The following is a 24,176-nucleotide window of genomic DNA, read 5'->3' as shown; positions in this document are numbered from 1 at the left end:
CCATCTGCAGACAATGGTCCTTGTTAATGGGAGTCATCAAGATTCCAAACCATCATTAATGGCCCACACTTTACATAATTACAATAGGCCCTCAGAGTTATATTTCATATTTCTAGTTTTAGATACAAGAGTGGTACATTTATACAAATGGGATGATCACACTCCGTAGATTATAAGCTTCGTAATGATACCTTACAAGAGACCTTTTGCATGAAGCATATTCCATTACATTATATTCACTTATCATATTTTTATAAAACTATTCCAGTTACATTATATTCACTTCTTATTATGTTTTTATAAATCCATATAGACTGCACAACGTCTCACACTAGGGTGACCAGATGTCCCTATATTATAGGGACAGTCCCGATATTTGGGGCTTATTTTTATATGGGCTCCTATTACCCCCCACCCCCGTCCTGAGTTTTCACACTTGCTATCTGGTCACCCTATCTCACACACACTCTCTTTTCCTGCATTCCTGCACTCAATGCTTCTCAGCTGCAGGGGGAGGGATCTCTGTACAGGGAGCTCCTCCCCCATCTGCCCAACCCCTGTGCATCCAGACTCCCTCGCACCCAGACCCTCACGCTGAGGCTCATCCGCCCTGCACCTGGACCACCCCAATGAGCCACCCGCACCCGGATCCCCACCCTACCAAGCCCCAACCAGCTGCACCTGGATCCCCCCCTACTGAGCCCCATTTCCCCAGCATCTGGATCCCCACATTCAGCTCCCCACACCCACACACCCCTGCCGAGCTCTATCCCCCCCGCACACCCTGACCTCCCCCCATGCTGAGCCCCAACCACCTTCACCTGGACCCCCTTCCAGAGTCCCATTACCATTGGACCCAGAACCCGCCTGTGCATCAAGATCCCCCACTGAGCCACCCGCATCCAGATTGCCCCACACAGAACCCTCTCAACCCGCACCTGGACCCCCCACACTAAGCCCCTCCACTCTTGGATCCTGCCTTGCTGAGCCTGCCTGCCCACACCTGGTGCACCTGGCATGGAGGGGCAGGGCCCTGGGGTGTTTCTGGGGCAGGCCCGGTCCTTGTACTGTGTCAGGGTTGGGTGCAGCCTCACCACTGAGTCTGTGTTCCAGGGTGAAGCTGCACAGTCATCTCCCACTCTGTGCAGCCAGTGGCCTGTGCACCCCACTGCCAAGCTGAAGCCTCCACATTTATTTGACAAAATTTGCAGAATTTTAAAATATTGTGCGCAGAATTTTTATTTTTTTGGTGCAGAATTTTTAATTTTTTTGGCACAGAATGCCCTCGCGAGTAAAATAATCAACTAGTCCCTGGAGCGGGGATGAACCAGTTTGCGTGTGTGTTGTTCTTGTTGGTGACGTTCAAGATGCTTATGAGCGAGGGGAAAAAACCTTCCGTCTGTTCGGATGGAGTTGCTACACTAGCGTTTCTGCTACACTGGAGTTTTCTTTTGCTGATGGACTCTTTTCTAAGCCAAACAAGTCAGTGGCCAAAGATCATGCCCTACCGGCTGTGTTTGGCACAAAGATCAACGAAACTACCCGCTGGAAACAAAACAGGAAACCTTTAGCTCCATAAGACTTAGTCCTGCGGGAGCAGAACTGAGGGAAACCAGCTCTAAAGCCTCAAGGTGGCTGCTGAGCAAGCCCAGTTCTGAGTCTCTGCCACCCTGTACCCCATGCAGTCATTTACACCTCCGCAAAGCAAGTGCAAGAATGGCCGTAAAATGCTCCCGTATCAGTAGTATTTTGCATTGGTAGAAACAACTGCACAAGGTGCAGTGGAGCTGAGGCTGGATATGCCCTCTCTCCTCTTCGAGGCTGTTTACTCACCCTGTTTTCCCCTCCCAGTTCACTGTTAAGTGTTTGGGCCCTGACAAGGCCCTGTTTCAACCCCCGCCTGACAAGTCCATGTCCCCCTTGTAACCTGCACTATGTTAAGAGCCGGCCTCCAGAGTTATTCATGTCTCTGCACTGCTGGGTGTAATTTACCAGTGTTTAGGGCCACCACAATTCCTGTGCACCACTTCATCCCTACTGAGAAGGTTTCAATGGGCTTGAAATGGTACCTTGGCCTTGCTTTGGGGTGAATTTCCCCCTAGTGCGTGGAAACCTCCCTGCAAAGCAGAGCGAAAGCCGAGCGTTCAGAACTAATGCTTTGACTCTGCACCTCTTTTGTCAGCAACCAGCAAGCCCTTGTCTGCCGCAGGAGACTTCACCCAGAGCATGGACTTCTCCAAAACAGGCTTGTGGAGGGCAAATACTTTGGTTTTCCCTGCCCTGTAATGAAACCCCTGGTGGGTCGTCTCTGGGGATTGAACCTGAGATGGTTGGATCTAAAGCATGAGCCTCTGCTAAAAGTCTGGGGTTATGTCTACATTACAGAGCCTGTGCCAACTTAGCATCCTAGTGTAGACACTGCATATGGCAACACAAGGAGTTCTTCTGCCGACATAGTAACACCTCCTCCACGAATGACATTAACTAAGCCAGTAGAAGTCCTCTTCTTTCGGCCTAGCTGGGGTTTTGCTGGAAGAGCTTTGTCGCCTAACGGGGAGGTGACGTAGCCATGTTGGCAGAACTTTGTAGTGGAGACCGGGCCTAAGCCCTATTAAAAGTCAATGGAACTTAGGCTCCTAAGGCCTCATCTGCACACAAAAGTTGTATCATTTTAACTACACCAGTATTGTTAATATGGTACAACACCCCCTAGTGTGGATGCACTTATACCCGTATAAGAGAGGTTAGCCCAGTATAACTTATGGTATGGGAAGAGGAATACGCTACATTGGTATAAGGCACCTTTATACTGCTATAACTGTGTCTAAGGGTACGTCTACACTACCCGCCGAATTGGCGGGTAGCGATCGATCTATCAGGGATCGATTTATCGCGTGTAGTGTAGACACGATAAATCGATCCCCGATCACTCTCCCGTCAACTGCTGAACTCCAGCTCGGCGAGAGGCAGAAACAAAGTCGACGGGGGAGCAGCAACCGTCGATCCCGTGCCGCGAGGATGTGAAGTAAATTATTCTAAGTCGATGTAAGGTACGTCGACTTCAGCTACACTATTCTTGTAGCTGAAATTGCATATCTTAGATCGATCCCCCCCCCCCATCCCTAGTGTAGACCAGGCCTACTAGAGGTTGTCCCAGTATATCAGTAAAAATCACCCCCCTAACTATATTAATTATATTTGTGTATAGCCCATTCCTAACTCATTTAGGTGCATTTGAAAATATTACCTTTTGTCTATTACCCTGCAATACTCAACAATCCCATCTTAGGCCTGGTCTACTCTTAAAACTTAAACCAGCGTATCTGCGCTGGCTTTGGGGTGTGATTGTTTTACTGAGCCCGGGTTTACACTACAGCATTAGGTCGACGCAAGGCAGCATGCGTCGATCTAACCAGGGAAGGGTCTACACTAAAATTTCGCTCCCGCCGACATAACTCGCCCGCTACCCTGACTTAATAACTCCGCCTCCACCAGAGGCATAGAGTGGATGTAGTTAGCTCGATGCACTGACCGTGGAGACACTGCGCTGCTGACAGCGACGGTTGCTGGCTTTCAGAAGCCGTCCCACAATGCCCCAGAGTTCAACTGCTGCTGTGCCCCTGGTGAGGATGTGCACCGCCGACCCAAGGAGCAAAGTGTAGATATGCACAAGCGGCTGACGTAAGTTAGGTCGACTTACTTTTGTAGTGTAGCCAGGCCCTGCCAGAGCTATGCTGGTATAAGGCCTAGTGCAGATGCAGTTATACTGACATATACTATGCGCATGGGCAGCCAGCGACCCGGCCGCCGGGGGAGGCTAACCCTTGGCCCCTCCCCTTGTGCCCGAGGCCCCGCCCCCCCCATTCTTCCCCCTCTTCCTCCCTTTGTACCTCCCCTTCCCCTGCAGGAGCCCGTAGCACCCCCCAGCTTCAGCGCCCACAGCCCCGCCCACAGCCCCAGGGCTCCAGGTGGCCCCTAGGCCAGGTGCTTGGGTGGCCAGCGCCGGGCAGGCAGCACGGCACCCCGGCCTGGGGGCGGGGCCCCGGGAGGCCGTTTGGAGAGGCACAGCCTCCCCTTGCCTACGATACCTGCCGCCCATGACTGTGAATCTGCTATTACGGCATGAGGGCTGGTCTACACCAGGAAATTAGATTGACCCAACTCTGTTGCTCGGGGCTATGAAAAACCCACCCCCCCGAGCACCGTAGATAAGCTGACTGAAGTCTCTGTGTAGCTCGCGCTAGGTTGACGGAAGAATTCTTCCATCAGCCTCGTTCCCGCCTCTTGGGGAGGTGGATGCACAACGGTGCGGAAGCTGTGCCACTGTAGCATTTGAAGTGTAACCATAACCTATGTCTAGGGTGACCAGATGTCCTGATTTTATAGGGACAGTCCAGATTTTTTGGGTCTTTTTTTCTTATATAGGCTCCTATTACCCCCCACCCCCTGTCCCGATTTTTCACACTTGCTGTCTGGTCACCCTACCTATGTCTCTTGGGGAACTGGTTTAAAGTAGGCTGGCAGAAGTACTTTAATGCTGGTATAAACAGCATCTACACTAGGAGGGGTTGCTGGTATAGCTATGCTAGCAAAAAAATTTCTAACCTAGACAAGTCCTAACGCTTTCCCGCAAAGGTGATTTAATTTACTGCTGCTCTAAAAATAGCCAGCGCCTTGTGGGCGAGGGTAGATAAGCATCTTGGGGCCTGTTTGCCGAACGCCCAATCTAAACGAAAGAGCCGGATCCTCCCCACAGCTTGCAGCGAATCTGTCCTCTTTGGCCGGGAGGTGGGGGAATGGATTTTAGATGAAAAATAGGAAAAGCTGTAGGCTTAAAAGATTTATAGCGTTTGGGGGAATGGAAAAAGGTCTGTTTACATTTCCCCACTTGCCACCCAGATTCCTGACAGCAGCGGCTGGCTTGTGCGGGATTCCATCACTCACATTCGAAGCTACACTCTGTAAATATTTTAGGCACCATCTTCGGAGACTCATAAATCTCTTTGTGTGTGCGTGTGTGTGTGTGTGCATGCCTGAAGCAGAAAAAGTCCGCGCTCTCACTGCCAGCCTGTGTCAAAAACCAGGAGGGGGGATTAGATTTTTAATGATCAAATTGGAAAAGGCTGCCTGGAAAATCTGACGTGCGCAATAGTTTAAAGAAATGACAGTTGATGTGAGAGGCTCAGGCGGTAGTTCCCAGACTGCAGCCCCCTTGATGGACCGTGGGGGCTACCCCAGAGGGCGGAGGCCTCCACACCATGGCCATCTCTGTGCTGTCAGGGCTCATGGAGCCAACTTCCAACATGGCTGTCTGAGGGGCGAGAGGCTGGCCGCCAGCTCTGCCCCTTTTCAAGGTAAGGAAGGGGATGGAGCTGAGATCTGGATACTCCTGCACAAACGCACCACCCCTTCCTCATCTCCTACCAATTAGGAGCCAGAGGAAGCAGAGCTGGGGGTTGGCCTTCCTCACCACTACATAAGGCACTGTCAACAGCTATGACCACAGCGTCCTCGGCCGGCACTGAGCTCTGCCAGGGGAGTTGAATTGGTGAGGAAAAATGAAGAAAGGGGGTGTTTTTGCACAAAATTTTGATTTTTTTGCAGTGAAAATTGGATTACCACAATATTTTGCTTTGGAAGTGCTGCTGTGGTGCCTCATGGGAGTTGTAGTTCGGGTGCCCCATGCTCCCATTCTTTTCTATAGGCTGGGTTCACTGGTTGGACTACGTTTCCCATGATGCATCGCTGTCTCCTATCTTGAAGCTGGGAGGCAGTGCATCATGGGAGGTGTAGTTCAGGTGGGAAACCCGGCCCATCGAGGAGAATGAGGATATGAGGCAACCAGACTACATCTCCCATCAGGCACTGCAACATCATTTGCAAATGCAAATATTTCTGTTTTGGGGCATTCAGGTTTTTGATGAAAAATCAAAATTTTGTGTGGAAAGCGGCCACTTTCTGTGAAAAATGTCATTCAGTTGCAAAAAACCCCAATTTTCCATCAAAAAGCTGATTAGATGGAGACGTGTCAGCCACCCTACTTGGGAGCACTGTCTACGCAATGGGAAAGCAGGGAGCCATTCACTCATAATTACACCGTATGGCCAAGGCACGTGAGTGGCTGCACATCCCTCTCCACTCATCCAAGGTAAGTGCAAACAGCCAAAGCTGTTCTTGCTCTGTAGCTCAGAGACACGGGCTGGCCAGCAGAGCCGTCTGGTTGCAAGGATCTCAGCTACAGAGCCCCGCCCAAAGACGTCAGCTGGAGTCCCTCGGGGGCAGGCCCCACCCAGCCTTTTAGTCATGTGATGAGAGTTCTGATCACTGGGGCCTCCCTTTCTTCACTAGCTTTTTCCTTTCAGGGACATTTTTCTTGCTGACAGGTTTATTTGGCAATGACGTTAACTTTTCCTTGGGCCTCGTTTTCCAGCAGGTGCTGCGCTTTCAAAACGCCTGCTGAGCTCACCTCTGAAAATCAGCCTCTTCGGGCAGTGTTGATCCTGTGCAACGCTCCCAGCTGATACATCAAAACAAGTCCACTGAAAGATATCTGACACTAGAAGGCGCTATAAGCTAACAGGCAAAGAGCCAATGGTTGGAAGTTGAAGGCAGAAAAAAATCAAATGATGTGCAAAGGGAGGGTAATTAGCCATTGGCTATGGTAGATCCACAAAGGGAGGTGGCACGTTCACCGTCACATTAAGGCTTTATATTCAGATTGGGTGTCTCTTTCTGTGCTTCAGCTCAACCACAAGTTGTCGGGCTTAATGTAGGAAACCCTGGATGAAATTGTCTGGCCTGCATTATGCAGGAGGTTGGACGGCAGTCTTGCCAGTGCTTGCAATTTTATCGCGAGTCTCTTGACAGTTGGTGCTTTCCTTAAAGCCCCAGCTCCTGGAAGCATGTGATTCGTTGAGAATCTCAGCTGTCATTTAAATACAAAGTAAGTTTTTAACCCTCATGGTTGCAGAGAAAAGCTTGAAAACTTGAACTCCATAAGCGCTGGCACTGGGAGATAAATAAAAAGTCCCCCAGAGTTTATTTTGAAAAATGTTGTGATTTTTCAAGCCAATCTCACGATTTTTCCTGGCCTCATGGTTTTTAAACACTCGGGGTTTGTAGCACCGAGACCGGACAATCCTGGTGGTCCTTCTGGCCTTAAACATTGAGGCAAATGAAATCAAACGGGCCCCACCCCAAAGAGGTGTCAGGAGAAGGTTCGAAAGCACAAACGAGCACCGCGCTGCTGTCTCCATGAGGTCAGGGACACCTCATTTTTCTTTTGAGTGTGATATTTTGCTGGATTTTCCTCCTGTCTTGCACCATCTAGATTCTGTTCCAGCCCTGGAGGCTGAACCTCATCTTGGCATTTAACCAATTGCAAAAGCCGTTTATTGCCTCAGATGCTATCGAAGGGTTGGTGTCTCAGTCATTGAAAAGCTGCTGTGGTCTGTTTCACATAGTTGGCGTTGGATTCCTGGGATTAATCAAACTGCAGTGGGTCTTGGACACCTCTGGGTTTGGTTTGTTCCCAGCATCACATCAGTGGCGCTCAACACACCAGGTTTATGTTTATGATGATAGCACCGTGTTTAAAAGTTTATAGCACCGTGGGGCTTCATCCTAGAATTGGAAGGGACCTCAGGAGCTCATCTAATCCAACCCCCTGCTCAAAGCAGGACCAATCCCCAACAGACCTTTGCCCCAGATCCCTAAATGGCCCCCTCAAGGATTGAACTCACAACCCTAGGTTTAGCAGGCCAATGCTCAAACCCCTGAGCTATCCCATCCTAGATCAGGGCCCCTTGAACAGATACAGGTGAGAGAGTCCCTGCACCACAGAGCTTACAATCTCAATAGGCAAGACAGACAAAGGGTGTGGGGTGAGGAAACAGCGACAGACAGAAACGCCTCGCCCGAGATCACTGGCCATAGAACCCAGGTGTCCGGCGTTCCAGTATCTGGGCTGTCTGCGGCGTATCTGGCACATCCCAAGTGACAGGAGTTGAACGATGGCTGAGGAGCTATGTAACAGGGTAGCGGGCCCCGTAAAGCCCCAGCAATCCTGCTCCAGTCCAGGTGCACCCTAGTTTGGTGTAATGAGCAGGTGGGGCTGCACCCGGGAGTTATAAATGGGAGACAGCCCAAAGGCAAGCGGAGAGTCCAGAGTGAAGATCTGGGGGTGTCTAGAGAAGTAGAGACCAGGAGAGATGGTCTAAGCGCTTCAAGGAGGGGACGCCCTTGGAGGTGGGAGCAGTCAGAGTTCCCTAGCGAGTAGTGGAGCCAGATCCGGCTGGTGAAAGCGGCAGGCAGTCAGGGGTGGGGTCACCTACCAACTGCCCCAGGCCAGAGAGAGCTGAAGGCTGGCAGCTGCGGAGGGAGATGCCTGCTGGCTCTCTGAGCACTGAAGCCAGAGGGCCCGAGAGAGCTGAAGGCTGGGGAATGATAGAGGAGTGACCCCGCTGGTGTCTCACCTGAGCATGAGCAGGGCAGAGAAGCATCCCAGGGAGAAGGGGCTGGGGTGAGGCGCAGCGAGAGACTCCAGATCCATACCTGAAAGGTGAGCGGGGTGAGAAATGCCAGAGCTGTACTCGGGGTGGGGGGAGTTGAAGATGGACTGTACTGTCTGGACTGTGTTGGGGAAATCTCATTTGTGGTGCTGGAACTTCTGTAATAAGTTAACCCCACAAAGGGCTATTTATACTGCCAAAACTGGCTGCGTGTTGTTACTGGGGCTTCTGCAAGAGGGAAACTGAGGCGGGGGGCTGCTTGCAGGCCCACCTTGAGGCCAGGATGGGGCGTTCTGAAGGCGACCAGCCTCTAGCAAGAGGACTACACCTACAGCCAAAATCTGACCCAAGAGATGTGGGTAGGGTTATCAGATAGGCCCAGGGACAATAGTTACCAAGCGGCTCAGAGACTTCCCAAGCAGTGGAAGAGTGAAACTTAGTGGTGCTGGATAGCAGCAGTGACACTGACTGGTGTCTTGCACTGTTTGGCAAAGCTGCGAGCAGCAATCTAACCAGGCGAGCTGGCTGACTGCAAACTCCGGCCGACCGCACCGTAGTGGTTTGCACAGGGATCACGTGTGGAGGGTTTTCATCCTCTCGAAGAGGGCTAGAAACTTAATTTGTTTATAAAAAAGAATCTTAAATTCTGCCGAAATTGGGACCATCTCTGGGTTCTGTGTTTGACGGAGCACAATGAGGCCTTGGTCCTTATGGTGGCTTGGCTTAGGCACCTTCACTTACCCCGGGGAGCTTCCCATATGCCACTGATGATGATAATTCATTATTTATACTGCAGTAGCACTACGAGCCCCCCTTTACGGACCGGGCCTCCATTGCGCTAAGCGCTGGGCCGAACACAGAACATAAAGTTGCTTCCTGCCCCAAAGCCCCTACAGTTGTCGCTGCGATGCTGGCAAAGTAAGTGCCAGCTCGTGCCAAGGTCCCCGTGCCTTGGTGGGACGCTGACAAATGCGTATCTGGAATCAGTCTGGCTCACCTGTGTGTTCGTATTGTTGAACTAGGTATCAAGATTATAAAAATGCACTTTGCGTGTAGACCTTATTGAACACTTGGAAGTTGCTGCCTGCATTAATCTCGCTTACAACATCTGTATCCCATAGCGTAAGGTAAGATTTTAATGGATATATTATAAGCCTCTGTGACAGTGTAAAGTCACCAGACAGGAGAGAGACATTAACTAGTGTAGAGTGCTGATCTCCAACAGAAGGTTTTATGTTCTGGCCAGCTAGGAAGGCCCAGTGGCGCTAGACAAACTATTGTGGAATGTTAAAGAAGACAAAGGACTTTGCTAATTGCTCTTCCTCCAGATCCAAACGGGAGCGCTTTGTGCTGGTGCAAATGACGGCACCGCATGCCGGGCGACCGAGAATCAGGCCTGCAGCAGAAAGCCTGGTCTGCACTAGGGCAGCTGCCTCCAGCATGCTCCCTCATGGCAGACCTGCGAGCAGCACCCTGCCTCAGTTTCCCTCTTCCAGAATTCCCACGCAGCGAGCTATAAATGCCCTTTGCAGGGTTAATTTATTCAATTTCCTGACTGCTGGAAGGAGCCCTCATGATCTCTCCAGTCAGTTTGCTGGGAAAACAGGTGGCCTGCGTTACTTTCTCTCTCTGTTATCTGGCTCCCATCAGTGCAGTATCTGAGGGGTCCTGCAGCGTGGCTCGTCGAAGGAGGCTAGTGCGAGGATTGTCCTCCTTCCCCCACAATGTCCATGCCGTGTTTCCCTTTATATGGGAAGGCCAGTACCCTCCTTCCGGCACGTGTGAGTGCCCCCCATGTGCTCCAGGGCCATGCAGAGACAATGAGGACGCTGGGGCGATTGATACAGATGAACCATCTATTCTGGTTGCTTGAGGACAGGCTATTGAGTTAGTAACATACGCTCTGGAATGTCTGACTGCCAGCCCCATGCTGTACCCACTAGCCCATACTCCCTAGCCTCAGATACCACCAATCCCCTCACACATGGGGTGAGTCCCACCGGACACAGCCTCACCAGCCAATCTATCTAACAGCACATCTCAAAAAGACCATCCCTGCCCCAGAGGCTGCGAAACGGCACCTCCCTGCATGTTGCAATTTGGATGATGCTGTTTGGCTTAGTTCCATATGTTCGAAGGTGTCGTTTTTTTCAACACCCACCAAAACAATCCTTGATTAAAAAACCTCGCGCGCCATCCGGGAGATCTCCAGAAGGAACCAAATTTGGGAACAGAATTGTCTCTCATGCTCATGGCACTGTTTGCATACACCCTGTGATTGCCCTTGGGTGTCTTTTTTCTTTTTGCTTCCCTGGACCACCGTTTTGTAAAACAAGGCCTGTTTGAAAGGAGGCAGGGAGCTAAGCCCCTGGAGAAACTGGGCACTTAGAAAGGGGAAGCAAGCGCGCTGCTTCCTATCAATGCTCCCCCGATCCTGCGCTCTTGTTTAATAAACGGGCCTGTCAGTTACAGAGTAATTCTCCGCTCCCTGGCCGCCAGGCCCCTGAAGTTCAGGAATCCAGATGTTTCACTCGATTGAATTTCTTCATTACATCGTTTTGGGGCTGCTGTGTCAATTTCCCCTTCCAATAATGAACTCAAACTCCATGGCTCAGTACTGCAAGCTCACTTCTCTTTACTTTGAGTCAATAAACTGGGAGCTTCGGGTTAATAAAACCTTGTTTTGCCGTTCGAAAGCCCATGGCCCGGGTTTGTTTGTGCATGGGGCATTCATTACCCCCTGCTTTATTCTCAGACTCTGTTGCTTCTGGGGTCATTAAAATAAAAGGGTTTCGTTGATCCCTTGAAGGCGGCATTGCCATTTTAGGCATCGGCGCTGGGAGCTGCATTGCTGTGGGATCAGCTATGTCAATATTCATAAATCGTAACCTAGGGTATTTCTTTTGCCTGTGCTCCTAAAGCCTTCGCAGCCGATGGAAAGCCCGATCCGAAGGGCCAAACGATTGACTGTGCGGATTCCTGAAAACGTCCAAAAATAGCTGGAGATGTTTCTAGCTGCTCCAATCAAACCCTCCCCTCCCTCCCCCCCGATCCTGGTGAAAATCTCCTCCTGTGTCCCAACGTTCACGGAAAGGGAATAACCTCGCACTTAGCAGGCCTCCAATAATAAATAATAACACCAACTATCCCTCCTTAAAACTCCCTCTGTTGTGACGGCTCCATAAAACTCGACCATGGCTAAGCAGCTGACGCCCTTTGACTGTGGAGCTCGGCTGTTCTCAGCGGTGGCAGATGACGGAACAAGGAGCAATGGTCTCAAGTTGCCGTGGGGGAGGTCTAGGTTGGATATTAGGAAACACTATTTCACTAGGAGGGTGGTGAAGCCCTGGAATGGGTTACCTAGGGAGGTGGTGGAATCTCCTTCCTTAGAGGTTTTTAAGACCTGGCTTGACAAAGCCCTGGCTGGGATGATTTAGTTGGGGATTGGTCCTGCTTTGAGCAGGGGGTTGGACTAGATGACCTCCTGAGGTCCCTTCCAATCCCATTCTATGCTGCTTATCACACTGCTCACTGTTACCTGTGCTCCCTCCCCTGCCTGTCAGCTCCAGTCTCTTGCATTAGTAATACAATAATAATCATGATCATTTATATTGCAGTAGCATCCAGAGGCCCCAACCCAGATGAGGGTCCCATTCCTATGGGAAAATAGAGCCAAACTTGCCTCCTGGAAGTAGTCCAATTGGACCATTAACTTCTGTTAAGCAAGTCTTTGGGGCCTGAATATTTTAGAGGCCAGGGCCGCACGGTGCATTCAGACACCCTAATTGGTGCAATGCAGTGCTCGGTGCTGTACAAACATGGACAAACACATGGCCCCTATTCTCAAGCACTTGTCTTTTGCACTGTGTCCTCCGCATTGCCTACCAGCCACTACTCCAGTATCAATAATATTGTTACCAGATCAGCTTAATGCACCGTGCAAATCGTAAGTGCCTTGGAACTAGGACTGCTTTCGAGAATGAATTTGGAGAGGCCAGTTGTGCGCTGAAAGTGTTGAAAGCAAACACTTACAGGCAGTTTTGAGTTATACCATTAATTCCTTGGCAATTTTTTTTTTATTGTTTCAGGGTATTTTTTTTGTTTTATATGTAGGCTTGGAAGGATTAGATTTTTACCGGTAAATGTCAATACACATTGATTTCCCTGTACACACACAAACCGAGGGAAAAAAATATTTCCATCGATAATAATAGCAATGTACAGCTAGGCAAAGTAAGAAAAAAGCTGCTTGAGAATTGATTCGCGTTTGATTTCTGACTAAAATTTTGATAACTGAGGTTGACTGTTTTTAAACCGTTATAAAGCTTTCATTGTTCCTGTGAAAATGTAACTTGATAAAAAGTTTGAAAAAGGCTGACAGCGCCCCATGGTTCTGCACAAGTGCGAACATTTAACCAGATAAAAAGTGTTTTTAAAAGGCTTAAAAATAAACATTGATGTGATCCGCTGAAATTCTAAAAAATGACAATCGAATTCTGCCAAGCCTATTTATCCAGTCGCTGTTGAAATGATCATAGCACAGTGCTGGATTTATGAGAGAACAAAGTGAATTTCACTTGGGAAAATAGATTGTCTTCTGCATCTATATTTTGCTGTTGATTGACATGGGGGTTTGGCTTTGTGTCTGGTCTGGCTGCTTCAGCCTCCATGGTCAGATACACCCTAGACTCTTGGCCAGATACCCACTGGAATGGCTTGCTGACTGCATCTCGGCTCAGTGTAGCAGTGCCTGAATTGACTGGATGTAAGTGAAGCTGTTAAAAACCTGCTGGCTGGTGCCTACGCAGAAACAGCGCTGGAGTTTACAGCCAGGAGAATCACAGCTCCACTTCTGCATATAGAGCCTGTCTCACCATTTAAAAATAACCCGAGTCCGAGAGCGAAATGAGCCATCATTGGCCGGATTCTCCATCGCTCTGCACCTTGGGTTTACATTGGACCCAAGTGGGTGTGAAATGCCACCAGACCAGAATGGCAACATCGCACACTCACTTTGCAAAGGTGTTAAATGACTCCATGAGCTGCAGGCAACAGGGAATCAGGCCATGGTGTTTGCAGCAGGACTCGACACGGGGAATGAGTTCAAGTTTTTTTTCTCACGTCAGCACCATTTTGCAGACTAGACAGCTCCTGTAACACTCACCGACGGTGTAAATAACTCAGTGGGCTGGATCAGCTGGTGTAGTGCCACTGAAATCAAGTCCCTGAGGAGCTGGCCAAGCCCTAGCAACGGATGCCCCATTCACTTGGACGTTTTCTTGCTTAGCTGAAGGCATTACCTTCTAGCAGGTGGCTTCACACGCCTTTTGGGGAGCTCCCTTCTAAGTGTCACAGGTGAAACATGTCAGGGAAAAACACTGCGGGGGAAAAAACCCACCATGGCAGCGAATCGCAGAACCCGGGTCTCCAGACTCGGGCTTGCGCTATGGCATTAGACCCACCTGTGTAGACGTTCCGGCTCGGGCTGGAGCTCGGGCTCTGCAACCTACCCCCTTCACTGGGCATTAGACCCTGAGTGCCAGTCCAAGCTGGAGCGTCTTCCTGGCTATTTTTTGGGCCGTAGTGCGAGCCCAACTCTGTAGAAATTGTTGCCACGCAGGGTTTTTTTGCTGTCTAGACATGCCCTAAGCCAAGGGTATATCTCCACTGCCCACTAAACCTGGGCTCTGTCTCATGTTTGAGCCCAAGCCCATCTTCTGTCCACACACAAATCAGTCTGACTCAGGTCAGCAAGCACACAGGGCTCAGGTTGTAGGATCCTGCTGGGGGGTTGAGGGGTCAGAGCCTGAGTCCCGCTGTAACTTGAGTCTCAGCCCTGTCATTTTGCAGTGTGGACACAGCTCAAGGCCCAGACCTGAGTCAGACAGTCAGTGTAGTGCCGTATGGCGGGGAACCGACTGGCTAAGCGGCAGTTCTGCAGAAAAGGACCTGGAGATTACAGTGGATTAGAAGCCGGATATTAGTCAGCAATGTGCCCTTGTTGCCAAGAAGGCTAACGGCATATTGGGCTGCATTAGTAGGAGCATTGCCAGCGGATAGAGGGAAGTGATTATTCCCCTCTATTTGGCACTGGTGAGGCCACATCTGGAGTATTGTGTCCAGTTTTGGGCCCTCCACTACAGAAAGGATGTGGACAAATTGGAGAGAGTCCAGTGGAGGGCAACGAAAATGATCAGGGGGCTGGAGCACATGACTTACGAGGAGAGGCTGAGGGAACTGTGGTTATTTAGTTTGCAGAAGAGAAGAGTGAGGGGGGATTTGATGGCAGCCTTCAACTACCTGAAGGGGGGTTCCAAAGAGGTTGGATCTAGACTGTTCTCAGTGGTACCAGATGACAGAACAAGGAGCAATGGTCTCAAGTTGCAGTGGGGGAGGTCTAGGTTGGATATTAGGAAACACTATTTCGCTAGGAGGTTGGGGAAGCACTGGAATGGGTTCCCAGGGGAGGTGATGGAATCTCCTTCCTTAGAGGTTTTTAAGACCCGGCTTGACAAAGCCCTGGCTGGGATGAGTTAGTTGGGGTTGGGCCTGCTTTGAGCAGGGGGTTGGACTAAATGACCTCCTGAGGTCTCTTCCAACCCTGAGATTCTATGATTCTATGGCCTCATTGGCAAGTCTGTGAGACAAAGGTCCAGCAATTGTAAGCCTGGGTTTAAAAATGCAGTGCGGAGGCTCAGGCGCGGGCTTGGGAACACCAAGTCCATGAGCCTGGGTCCCCCGCCCCAGGTTTACAATGCAGTGTAGACATCCCCAATCACAGCATGTTGTGGGCTCCTGTCCAGCCCCCAGGGCTCCGCTGGGCTGGCTGTTCCCATTGCGTCAGTCGAGAGGAGACCCCAGGCTGTAGCTTTATATGTTCCACTCCAAAATTGACCATGAAGCTCAGCGGTGAGTGGGGTCTTCCTAGCTAGCACATACAGCTGGCCGAAAACAGCCGTTTTCAATAGTAACGAATTTGTTCAGGAAGCCTGAGGTTTTGTTACAGATTGACCTTGCACAGGGGACACTCACCATTTCTATCCAGCTGTCTGGGAATCTAAACAGCCCCGCGAGACTGATGGCATCGCAGGTCTCTTGCATGTATTTAACTTTATGCCCGTGTCCTGCCTTGGATGTGAAATCTGCAGTGGGGTTATGACGCTAGACGAGGCACTGCCGGTAAGCCAAAGAACTGCCACTGAAAGTGAGGCCTCAGGTCCTAAGTGGGATTGCAGCCGCTCTGCTAGGAACTGTCCAGAGGACAGAGGCCGGGAGCAGAACTCAGGCCTAGGTATTCTTACCGCTGCCGCAGCGTAGCAGTGGGGAAAATGGACTGCGTGACCCCTCAGGTCCCTTCCTGCCCTACATTGCTGTGACTCTATGAAACAAGGGTTCCTTTCCTGGCTCTTCCCCCCACCTGCTGCTTCCCTTCTCCGTGCCTCAGTTTCCTGATAACGAGTCTCCCCTCCTTGGAGAAGCTGCATTTGTGACAAGAGCCACCTGTTAGTAGCAGGTGTCTCCTCCTCCTTCCTATAGTCTAATTAGACTGCCAGCCTTTCGAGACAGGGGCTGTTTGTTGCTATGTGTTTAGGAAGCAGCTCCTCTGATCTTGATCTGCCCCTCCAGGTCCTACTGGAATACAAATACCAGTGGAGCTCCTTGGTGGCAGCTACGAGGGGACGAGGTGTAGGGAACACCCAAGAAGGTGGCCGTGAGGAGACCAGCGAGCCGGTCTCTGGGAGTAGAGGTGGTTTGTGCTGCTCTGGTTTTGCAGAGCAGTCCCTGTGCGCCGACCTCCTGCAGAAACGGTTGCCTTTGTACCACTCTGCTGTAGCCCCAGCTTTGCCTCCCCCTGTCACCAGAGCCCAGCCTAGGCGGTGAGATTGAGAATCCCATCAGAGACGGGTCCGATGTAACCCACACGAGGGCAGGATGGATTCTCAGAGACTCTACATCCAACAGCCCATGGGATTAAACTGAGCAAACTTCCAACATCCGGTCTGGCTTTCTCGAGCCCGGCTAGAGGGTTTGGGGAATGGAGGATCCCGCAGAGACAGAATCCCAGGATTCTTGCTGGGAAAGTATGACATGTGTGGAGTGTCTGTCGTCTGAATTGCTGCATTTAAACCTTCGTTTATGGCCAATATGCTCCCGTGACAACCCCCACCAAAGGGCTGGACTCCAGGCCCTACTCCTCCACAGCACTCGTCTCTGCCACCCACGCCGACAGAGTAACTCCATCCCCTGGCAGCAGTAGTCTGCCTTTACCCCCTCCCTGGGCTGGAGAGTGCCACACCACACACTTCACAGCAAGCTGCACTGTCCAGCCAGGCCCCCAAGTTTGCCAGAGTGCGTGTGTGCATGTGTGCAAAGGGAGACTTCCGAGACGCCGATTTAGAGTTGGCGCCAAGAGTTGGAGGTGGGGGAACTGCAGGAGCTGGCTTGAGACGCTGTTTGTGAAAATACAGCCCACATGTCCCTGGGGGTGGGAGGGAGGTTACAGGATCTACCGCGCGCAGGGTTTGAAACTCCCTCCCCTGCAAAGTCCCATGAGGAGAACACCAGAGACAGTGAGTGTCTCTTTGGCGGTCATTGGCAGGGGCCGCGCAGAAAGGGGCATCAATCCCGATTTTCGCATTTCCTCCTCTGGCTCCCGCAGCCTGAGCAAATCACAAAGCCGCTTCACATCTCGGCATTCCTTTCCCTCTGCTCAGGCTTCCCCGGCCAAGCTGCGGGGGGCGTGCGTCTCAAAACTCCCCTTTCTCTCTCTCCTGGGGCTTCCCATCAGCTAGCTGCCTGCTGGAGAGAGGAAGCGGGGACAGCCCAGTTGGGAGGTGCTCAGACGCTCCTGACTGGAAGGTTTTAAACACTTTTCAACTCAGCCACCGTTCAAACTCCTGCGGTCTCCAAAGCCTCCATGTGGCTGGCAGGAATATCCCGGGAGCGCCAGTGCTTAGCAAAGGTCGAGTCAGATGTTTTCAAAGTTGCTGCGTTTCTGCAGGTGCAATTTGCTCCTATTGTATCCTATATAGTATCTGAGCTCCTTCCAGTCCTGCATTAAGTCAGGGGTGCTCAATGTTTTTCTATCTGAGCCCCCCCAGCCTCCCCCCAACTCTACGGCACACCTGTGCCACAACAGCTGGTTTTCTGCATATAAAAGCCAGGGCCGGCGTTAGGGGCAGGGCAGTTGCTCATGCCACAGGGGCTTCCGGGAAGCTAAGTTGCTCAGACTTTGGCTTCAGCCCGGGTGGTGGGGCTTCAGCCATAAGCGCCAACTTTCCCCGGCGCCCCCCACCCTCGCCCCCATTCCAACCCCTTCCCCAAAGTCCCCGCCCCAAGTCCGCCCCCTCCCTGCCCCTATTGGACCCCTTCCTCAAATCCCCGCCCCGGCCCCGCCTCTTCCCCGAGTGCACCTTGTTCCCCCTTCTCTCTTCTCCCTCCCAGCCATGGGAAACAGCTGTTTTGCTGCACAAGCGCTGGGAGCTGGTGGGGAAAGTGGGCATGCGGCGCGCTCAGAGGAGAAGGCGGAGGTGAGCTGGGCCGGGGGGCGGGGAGCTGCCGGTGGGTGCTGAACACCCAGCAATTTTTCCCCGTGGGTGCTCCAGGCCCGGAGCACCCACGGAGTCGGCACCTATGGCTTCAGCTCCATGCAGTGGGACTTCAGCTTTCTACCCTGGGCCACTGCGCGTCTAACGCTGGTCCTGTTTGGCGGCCCCCCCTGAAACGTGCTCACGTCCCTCAGACCCCTTGTTGAGAACCACGGTGTTAAGCCATGTGACCACACACCCGCCCTGTGTGTGTTCTCTCTCCTCCGCTCGCTAGGAGAAGCATTGGAGTGGCTTGGTTTGATCGTGTGTGTGTCGGGTGGGCCGAGGCTACGTCTACACTGAAACCGCTACAGCAGCACTTACTTACTGCAGCGACGGGAGGGGGTTTGCCCATGGCTGTCGTTAACCCACCTCCCCGAGAGACAGCTGCTAGGCCAACGGAAGAATTCAGCTACCACCTAGTGCCGTCTACACAGGGTCTTAGGGGCGGTTTAACGACATTGCTCAAGGGTGGAGATTGTTCACAGCCCTGAGCGATGTCGCTGGGGCGATCTAACGTAGACCCGCCCTGAGCCTGTGGAATGAACTTCCCTGGGAACAAGGGACCATCACAATCCTCCCCACTTTCCAGTCCACGCACAAAGCTCATTTTTTGACCTTGCTTCTGAGCTCTAAACACAGAACAACAGGTGCATGTGCATACCAGCCCATGGGGTGCTTTGAAGAGCAGGACTGTGACTTTGAACTTGATTCAATGGGGCAAAGGTCCAACCCCCGGCCGGCTGGACACCTTGCAGGCTGCAGGCTGGACACCTTCCGATCGGTGTGTTACATTCAGCCAGCCTGAAATCCACTAGCACGGCAATGAGATGCATTCTGGCCTGAACCTTTTAAAAACTCTGCTCTGTATAGTTCAAACGCTGGCAATTTATACCCTAGAGGTGGCTGCATTTCACGGCCGGGCGAGGTGCTCCCTCTGTGCTGAATGCAGCTTGTCATCACTTAATAACGTGTGTTGGTGTTCGAGTTGCAAACTTTGGCATGAAAGGGGCTTTGGGTAATTTGGACGTTACCCTTGCATGGCTCTTGAGGTTGTTATGTCCCATCTGGGCTCCCATCCCCTAACCTTAGGGTCACCTGCTGCAAAAGATGAATGCCAAGTGAGGTTGTAGATGAGCCAAAATTATCAATCTATCTCTATCGCTCTACCAAGCTATCAAGCTAATCATCCCAGGCTCTGCCCAACCAGGTGGGCAAAGAGGACTTCCCCACCACCACCACCCAACGAACTTCAAGGGGGCCCAAATGATTGTCAGGAGGCCAAAACCTGTAAAGTTACCCAGTGTTAGGCAGTGGAACAGCCACAGATTAGAGAGTCTTCGTTCCTTAGTTAAATTATAGATCACAGCAAAATATTGATACATTTGCCTGATCTTTTCTTTATTAAACTGTTAAAATCCAAGCGTTCCCAAGAATCTAACTAGCCTCTGGACTTCTGATTGGTTTTTTTTTTAAATTGCAATATCCAGGGGACCCAACATCCCCACTTATCCCATGCCCCACCGTAACGGGATCCCAGAACTGGCCTTGATCTATGTATCTACCTATCATCCGCCTGCCCCTTAATAGTTCAACCAGACCTAAAAATTGCTCAGCTTGGCATGTGGAAGCCACAATGCCCCATGTGCCCCTCATCCTTCTAGTCACTCCCCCATTATCTCCCCATCCAGGAGAACTGGCCAACGGGAGCTGAGGAGGGCGGTGCCTGTGGGCGAGAGTCTAGGAGCCGGATCTGCTGCTTCAAGCCTGCCTCTGCACCCCCGCTGAGCCACGGACTGGGAGCCGCCTGAGGTAACCCCACACCCCAATCCCCTGCCCCAGTCCTGAGCCCTCCCAAACCCAGAGCCCCTTCCTGCACCCTAAACCCCTCATCCCAGCCCAGAGCCCCCTCCCACCCCCAAACCCCTCATTCCCAGCCCCACCCCATAGCCCTCACCCCCGCACTCCAACCCTCTGCCACAGCCCTGAGCCCCTCCCATGCCCCAAACCCCTCATCCCCAGCCCCACCCCAGAGCCTGCACCCCCAGCCCAGAGCCCTGACCCCCTCCTGCACCCTAAACCCCTCATCCCAGCCCAGAGCCCCCTCCCACACCCTGAACCCTCGTTCCCAGCCCCACCCCATAGCCCTCACCCTCGCACCCCAAACCCCTGCCCCAGTCCAGAGCCCCCTCCCACACCCTGAACCCTCATTCCCAGCCCCACCCCATAGCCCTTACCCCCGCACCCCAAACCCCTGCCCCAGTCCAGAGCCCCCTCCCACACCCTGAACCCTCATTCCCAGCCCCACCCCATAGCCCTCACCCCCGCACTCCAACCCTCTGCCCCAGCCCTGAACCCCTCCCATGCCCCAAACCCCTCATCCCCTGCTCCGTTGGGTCGCGGGCATCAACAATTTTCTTCAACTGGGTCGCCAGAAAAAAAAGTTTGAAAACCCCTGTCCTAGACTGGCCATAATCAGAGCTCCCCCAAACTGGTGCCCTCCCCTCCCTCCCAGAAGCTGCTTTTTGTTCTGTCGTCTCTGGCTTATTCTGCATTTCACAATTTCAGATTTCGGAAGCTAGTCAGCCGAGGACGGGCAGAGGGCTGGGGGTGCGCGGAACAGCCAGTTCCTGGTGCAAAGTCTTCCCAGCTTGTAACAAATGCAGGCATATCTCTGTACAAAGCAAAATAGCAATCCTGGCTCATTGCAACCGAACCAGCCGGAAATGATCTGTACTAAACCCAGCAAGCTGAGTGTGTAACTCCTAGCGGAACCACTTGGCCAAACCGGTCCTGGTCTGGTAGGTCTCTGTCATTTGCAAGGCCCGGCAGGCTTTGCAGAAGTGGATGGTCCAGGAACTTCGCTCGGACGGTTTTAGCCATGTTCGCCACTGGAAGTAGCGCTGGTAGCGCGCTGGGTCCTTGTCCAGCTCCTGGAGGTACTGGGCCAGTTCTTGAGCATTGGGAAAGTCATTGATGTGAATAAAGGCATCGGGGGGCAGAAAGCGCTCATAGTTTTCTCGGGAGGGGCCGCAGACAACGGGCACGGCCCCTGAGCCCAGGGCATTGCTCCAGAGTTTCTCGGTGATGTAGTCCTCATGAAGCGAGTTCTCAAAGGCCAGGTAGAACTTGTACTGGGACAGGGTGGAGAAGTGGTTGTCCCGGGACAGAGGCATGTGATGGCTGCCGTATATATCCACGTGGAGGTATTTCTTCAGCTCCTCATAATACTGCACCCGGCGGGAGGCTGGGTTCCAGTTACTCACCGCCCAGGCCACCAGCTTGGACTTGGCTGGGATGCTGAAGTTCTGGGGCTGGCTGAGGACCTCCAGCCACCCATAGGGGGTGAAGATATCAGAGTCCCTCCGGTATGACATGGTCAGGTTGAAGAGGTTATCCATAAAGCCCAGGTTAGGGCTGTGGCTGGGGGACTCCAGGTTGAACCAGATCCAGCGCTGGGAAGGGGGCCGTGGGCCTTGGGGCAGTTTCTTTGGGCTGGAGCACACATCCCTGTGATGCACAATCACAGCATTGGCATGGTGGTACCAGCTCCGGTTAGCCGTGATGTGACAGTCCCGGATGCCAAAGAGCTCGGAGCATTTTTGCAGAGCAACAGGGTGCCCAAAGGGCCAGGTCCACAGCAGGATGGTCAGCTCCGAACCAGCCTGTGGAGCTGTGGGGTTGTTTCCAGGCTGGGCTGTGAGTGCTGAGGGATTGCCAGCCCGGGGCTCTGGGCCTGGGTCCCTGGAGGGCCGGAGGTAAGCAAACAAACAGAGGGCGAGTATGAATTGGGAGAGAATAAAGAGGAGGAGGTGCCTGCAGGCTGGGCTTTTCGTCTGCTCGCTGAGCGGCATTGCTGGCCTGGGAATGCAGGAGACACCAATGACGGAGGGATTAGTGATTAACGATAACTAAACGTGGCGGGGACGAGCGGAACGGAACAATGCCACGAACTGGCACAGCTTGTTAGAAAGTGCTCACAGATCTGAAGCCCCAATGAGGCAACATGAAGCAGAATCACTTGCAGACTCACACCCAAGGGCAGACACGTTCTTTGGTGGGCCCACCCCCTTAAACCTGCCCCTGCTGAAATAACCTCATTAGGTATGATGCACTTGTGGCTAGGAATTACCCAGAGCAAACTGGGTTGCTAGTCCTTTCCAACCATTTAGACCTTATCTACACTACAGGTTACTTCGGTAGAACTTAAGTATCAGGGGGTAGCCGTGTTAGTCTGTATCTACAAAAACAACAAAGAGTCTGGTGGCACCTTAAAGACTAACAGATTTATTTGGGCATAAGCTTTCGTGCGTAAAAACCTCACTTCTTCGGATGCATAGAGTGAAAGTTGTCAGGCACCACCTCTCTCAGTTCCTGTTCAGGTTAGGAGGAGTTGAAGGTGGCCAGATCCTNAATTCATTTGCAAATTCAACACCATTAATCTGGGCTTGAATAGGGATTGGGAGTGGCTGGCTCACTACAGAAGCAGCTTTTCCTCTCCTGGAATTGACACCTCCTCATCTATTATTGGGAGTGGACTACATCCACCCTGATTGAATTGGCCTTGTCAACACTGGTTCTCCACTTGTGAAGTAACTCCCTGCTCTCCATGTGTCAGTATATAATGCCTGCATCTGTAGCTTTCACTCTATGCATCCGAAGAAGTGAGGTTTTTACTCACGAAAGCTTATGCCCAAATAAATCTGTTAGTCTTTAAGGTGCCACCAGACTCTTTGTTGTTTCGGTAGAACTTGTATCTCTCAGAACTTAGACATAGCTTTTGCCTTTCGTGGAGGTGGCGTTATTAAGCTTTCTCCCGTCAGCTGAGGGTGTCGCCCTCACAAGTGCTACAGTTGTGTAAATGGAGCCGGAGCCTTGGGAAAATGGAGATAACCCTCTCCAGCTGGCAGAAGGGATTTAGGGAGGCATCAGATAATTCCAGGTTGCAGTTTCACCAGGCCCCTGGTTCAAAATACGGTGGGAATACCCACCAATTTGGATGTGACTACCACCCCTTTGGCTGATACACCAGGAATCCCAGAGCTGAAAGCCCAAGCTCCGTAGCTGTCTGCTATAACACACACTCGCCGGTGGGCTACACAGGATCTTCCAAAGGCCTCAGGGTTTCCTTCACCACTGCCCACCTCCGTTTCTTCCTCAGCCTTTTACTCCACTTTTCACCCATCCCTTTTTGGAAATTTATTTGCATAACAATACAGCAGCAACGAGTCCAGGATTCCTGGTGCTACCTACTTGGCACTGCCATAGTCGCGTCCCTGAAGAGCTCACGCCAAGACAGATGCAGCAGGGAACGGGAAACGGCTTGTCCAAGGTCATAGACCAGACGGCTGGCAGAAGTGGGAATAGAACCCAGGGATCCTGCCGCCTCGGCCAGTGCCCTTAGCCCGTGGACCAGGCTGCCTATGATTAGAGAACTTGCCACCCAAACCGCAGTCCAGACAGCAGTGAAGAAAGCAACTCACCTCTGGCTTCCGTCCTGACAAATTCCTGAGATGACGACAAGTGTTCTGGTGAGATAAGTTGAAGCGGCAGGTAGGATAAGAGAACGCAAGTGACTCAAAACATAATGAGGGCAAAGTTACAGGGAGTGGATTTCATGTATCTCCTGGCCAATTGTTTACTATATGCCAATGAGCTGCAGCAGGAACAAAGTCCCCAAGAAATAAAAGTCCCTCCCTCTTTGAACATCCCCAGCCCATCCCTTTGCAACAGTTGTTCCCAAGACTGATATGTTTGAAGATAACTGAGCTGTGACAGCAAAGAAGAGGGAAGCAATTGCACTGGAAACAGCATCCAAAGAGGGACAATATAAGATTGAAACCTACCAGATCTGCCTTCCTGGTTGATGTGACGCTGCACCTTTCCCTGTGAATGGGACGGGCAGAGCAATTCCAGGTCTTCTTGAGCTCCTGAGGTCACTTTGCAGAGCAAGCGAGCAGGGGATGGATGGAACAATCCTCAGAGCTCTGCCCGGTATGGCCATCAGCTCCATAGTCGGCCCACATGCCCTGCAGAGCACGGCAGAGCCACCATTCTACACCTTCCATTTCTCCTTTGC

General features: G+C 51.9%; 1 protein-coding gene across 1 annotated transcript; it reads right to left on the bottom strand.

Moving 5' to 3' along the window:
* Positions 1 to 20,489: 20,489 nt before the first annotated feature.
* On the bottom strand, positions 20,490 to 21,951 carry LOC117868969 (galactoside 3(4)-L-fucosyltransferase-like). The gene has a single exon (XM_034755403.1). The coding sequence runs from the start codon at positions 21,949 to 21,951 to the stop codon at positions 20,863 to 20,865; it is 1,089 nt and encodes a 362-aa protein (XP_034611294.1). The 3' UTR covers positions 20,490 to 20,862.
* Between the last annotated feature and the right edge of the window lie 2,225 nt (positions 21,952 to 24,176).

Source organism: Trachemys scripta, chromosome 22, assembly GCF_013100865.1.
Source record: "Trachemys scripta elegans isolate TJP31775 chromosome 22, CAS_Tse_1.0, whole genome shotgun sequence".
NCBI classification, from domain to species: domain Eukaryota; kingdom Metazoa; phylum Chordata; order Testudines; family Emydidae; genus Trachemys; species Trachemys scripta.
This window is presented reverse-complemented; position numbering and strand designations above follow the sequence as displayed.

What these genes read in the sequence shown, in the direction of transcription:
- LOC117868969 (XM_034755403.1), bottom strand. Translation starts at nt 21,951, where the DNA reads ATGCCGCTCAGCGAGCAGACGAAAAGCCCAGCCTGCAGGCACCTCCTC.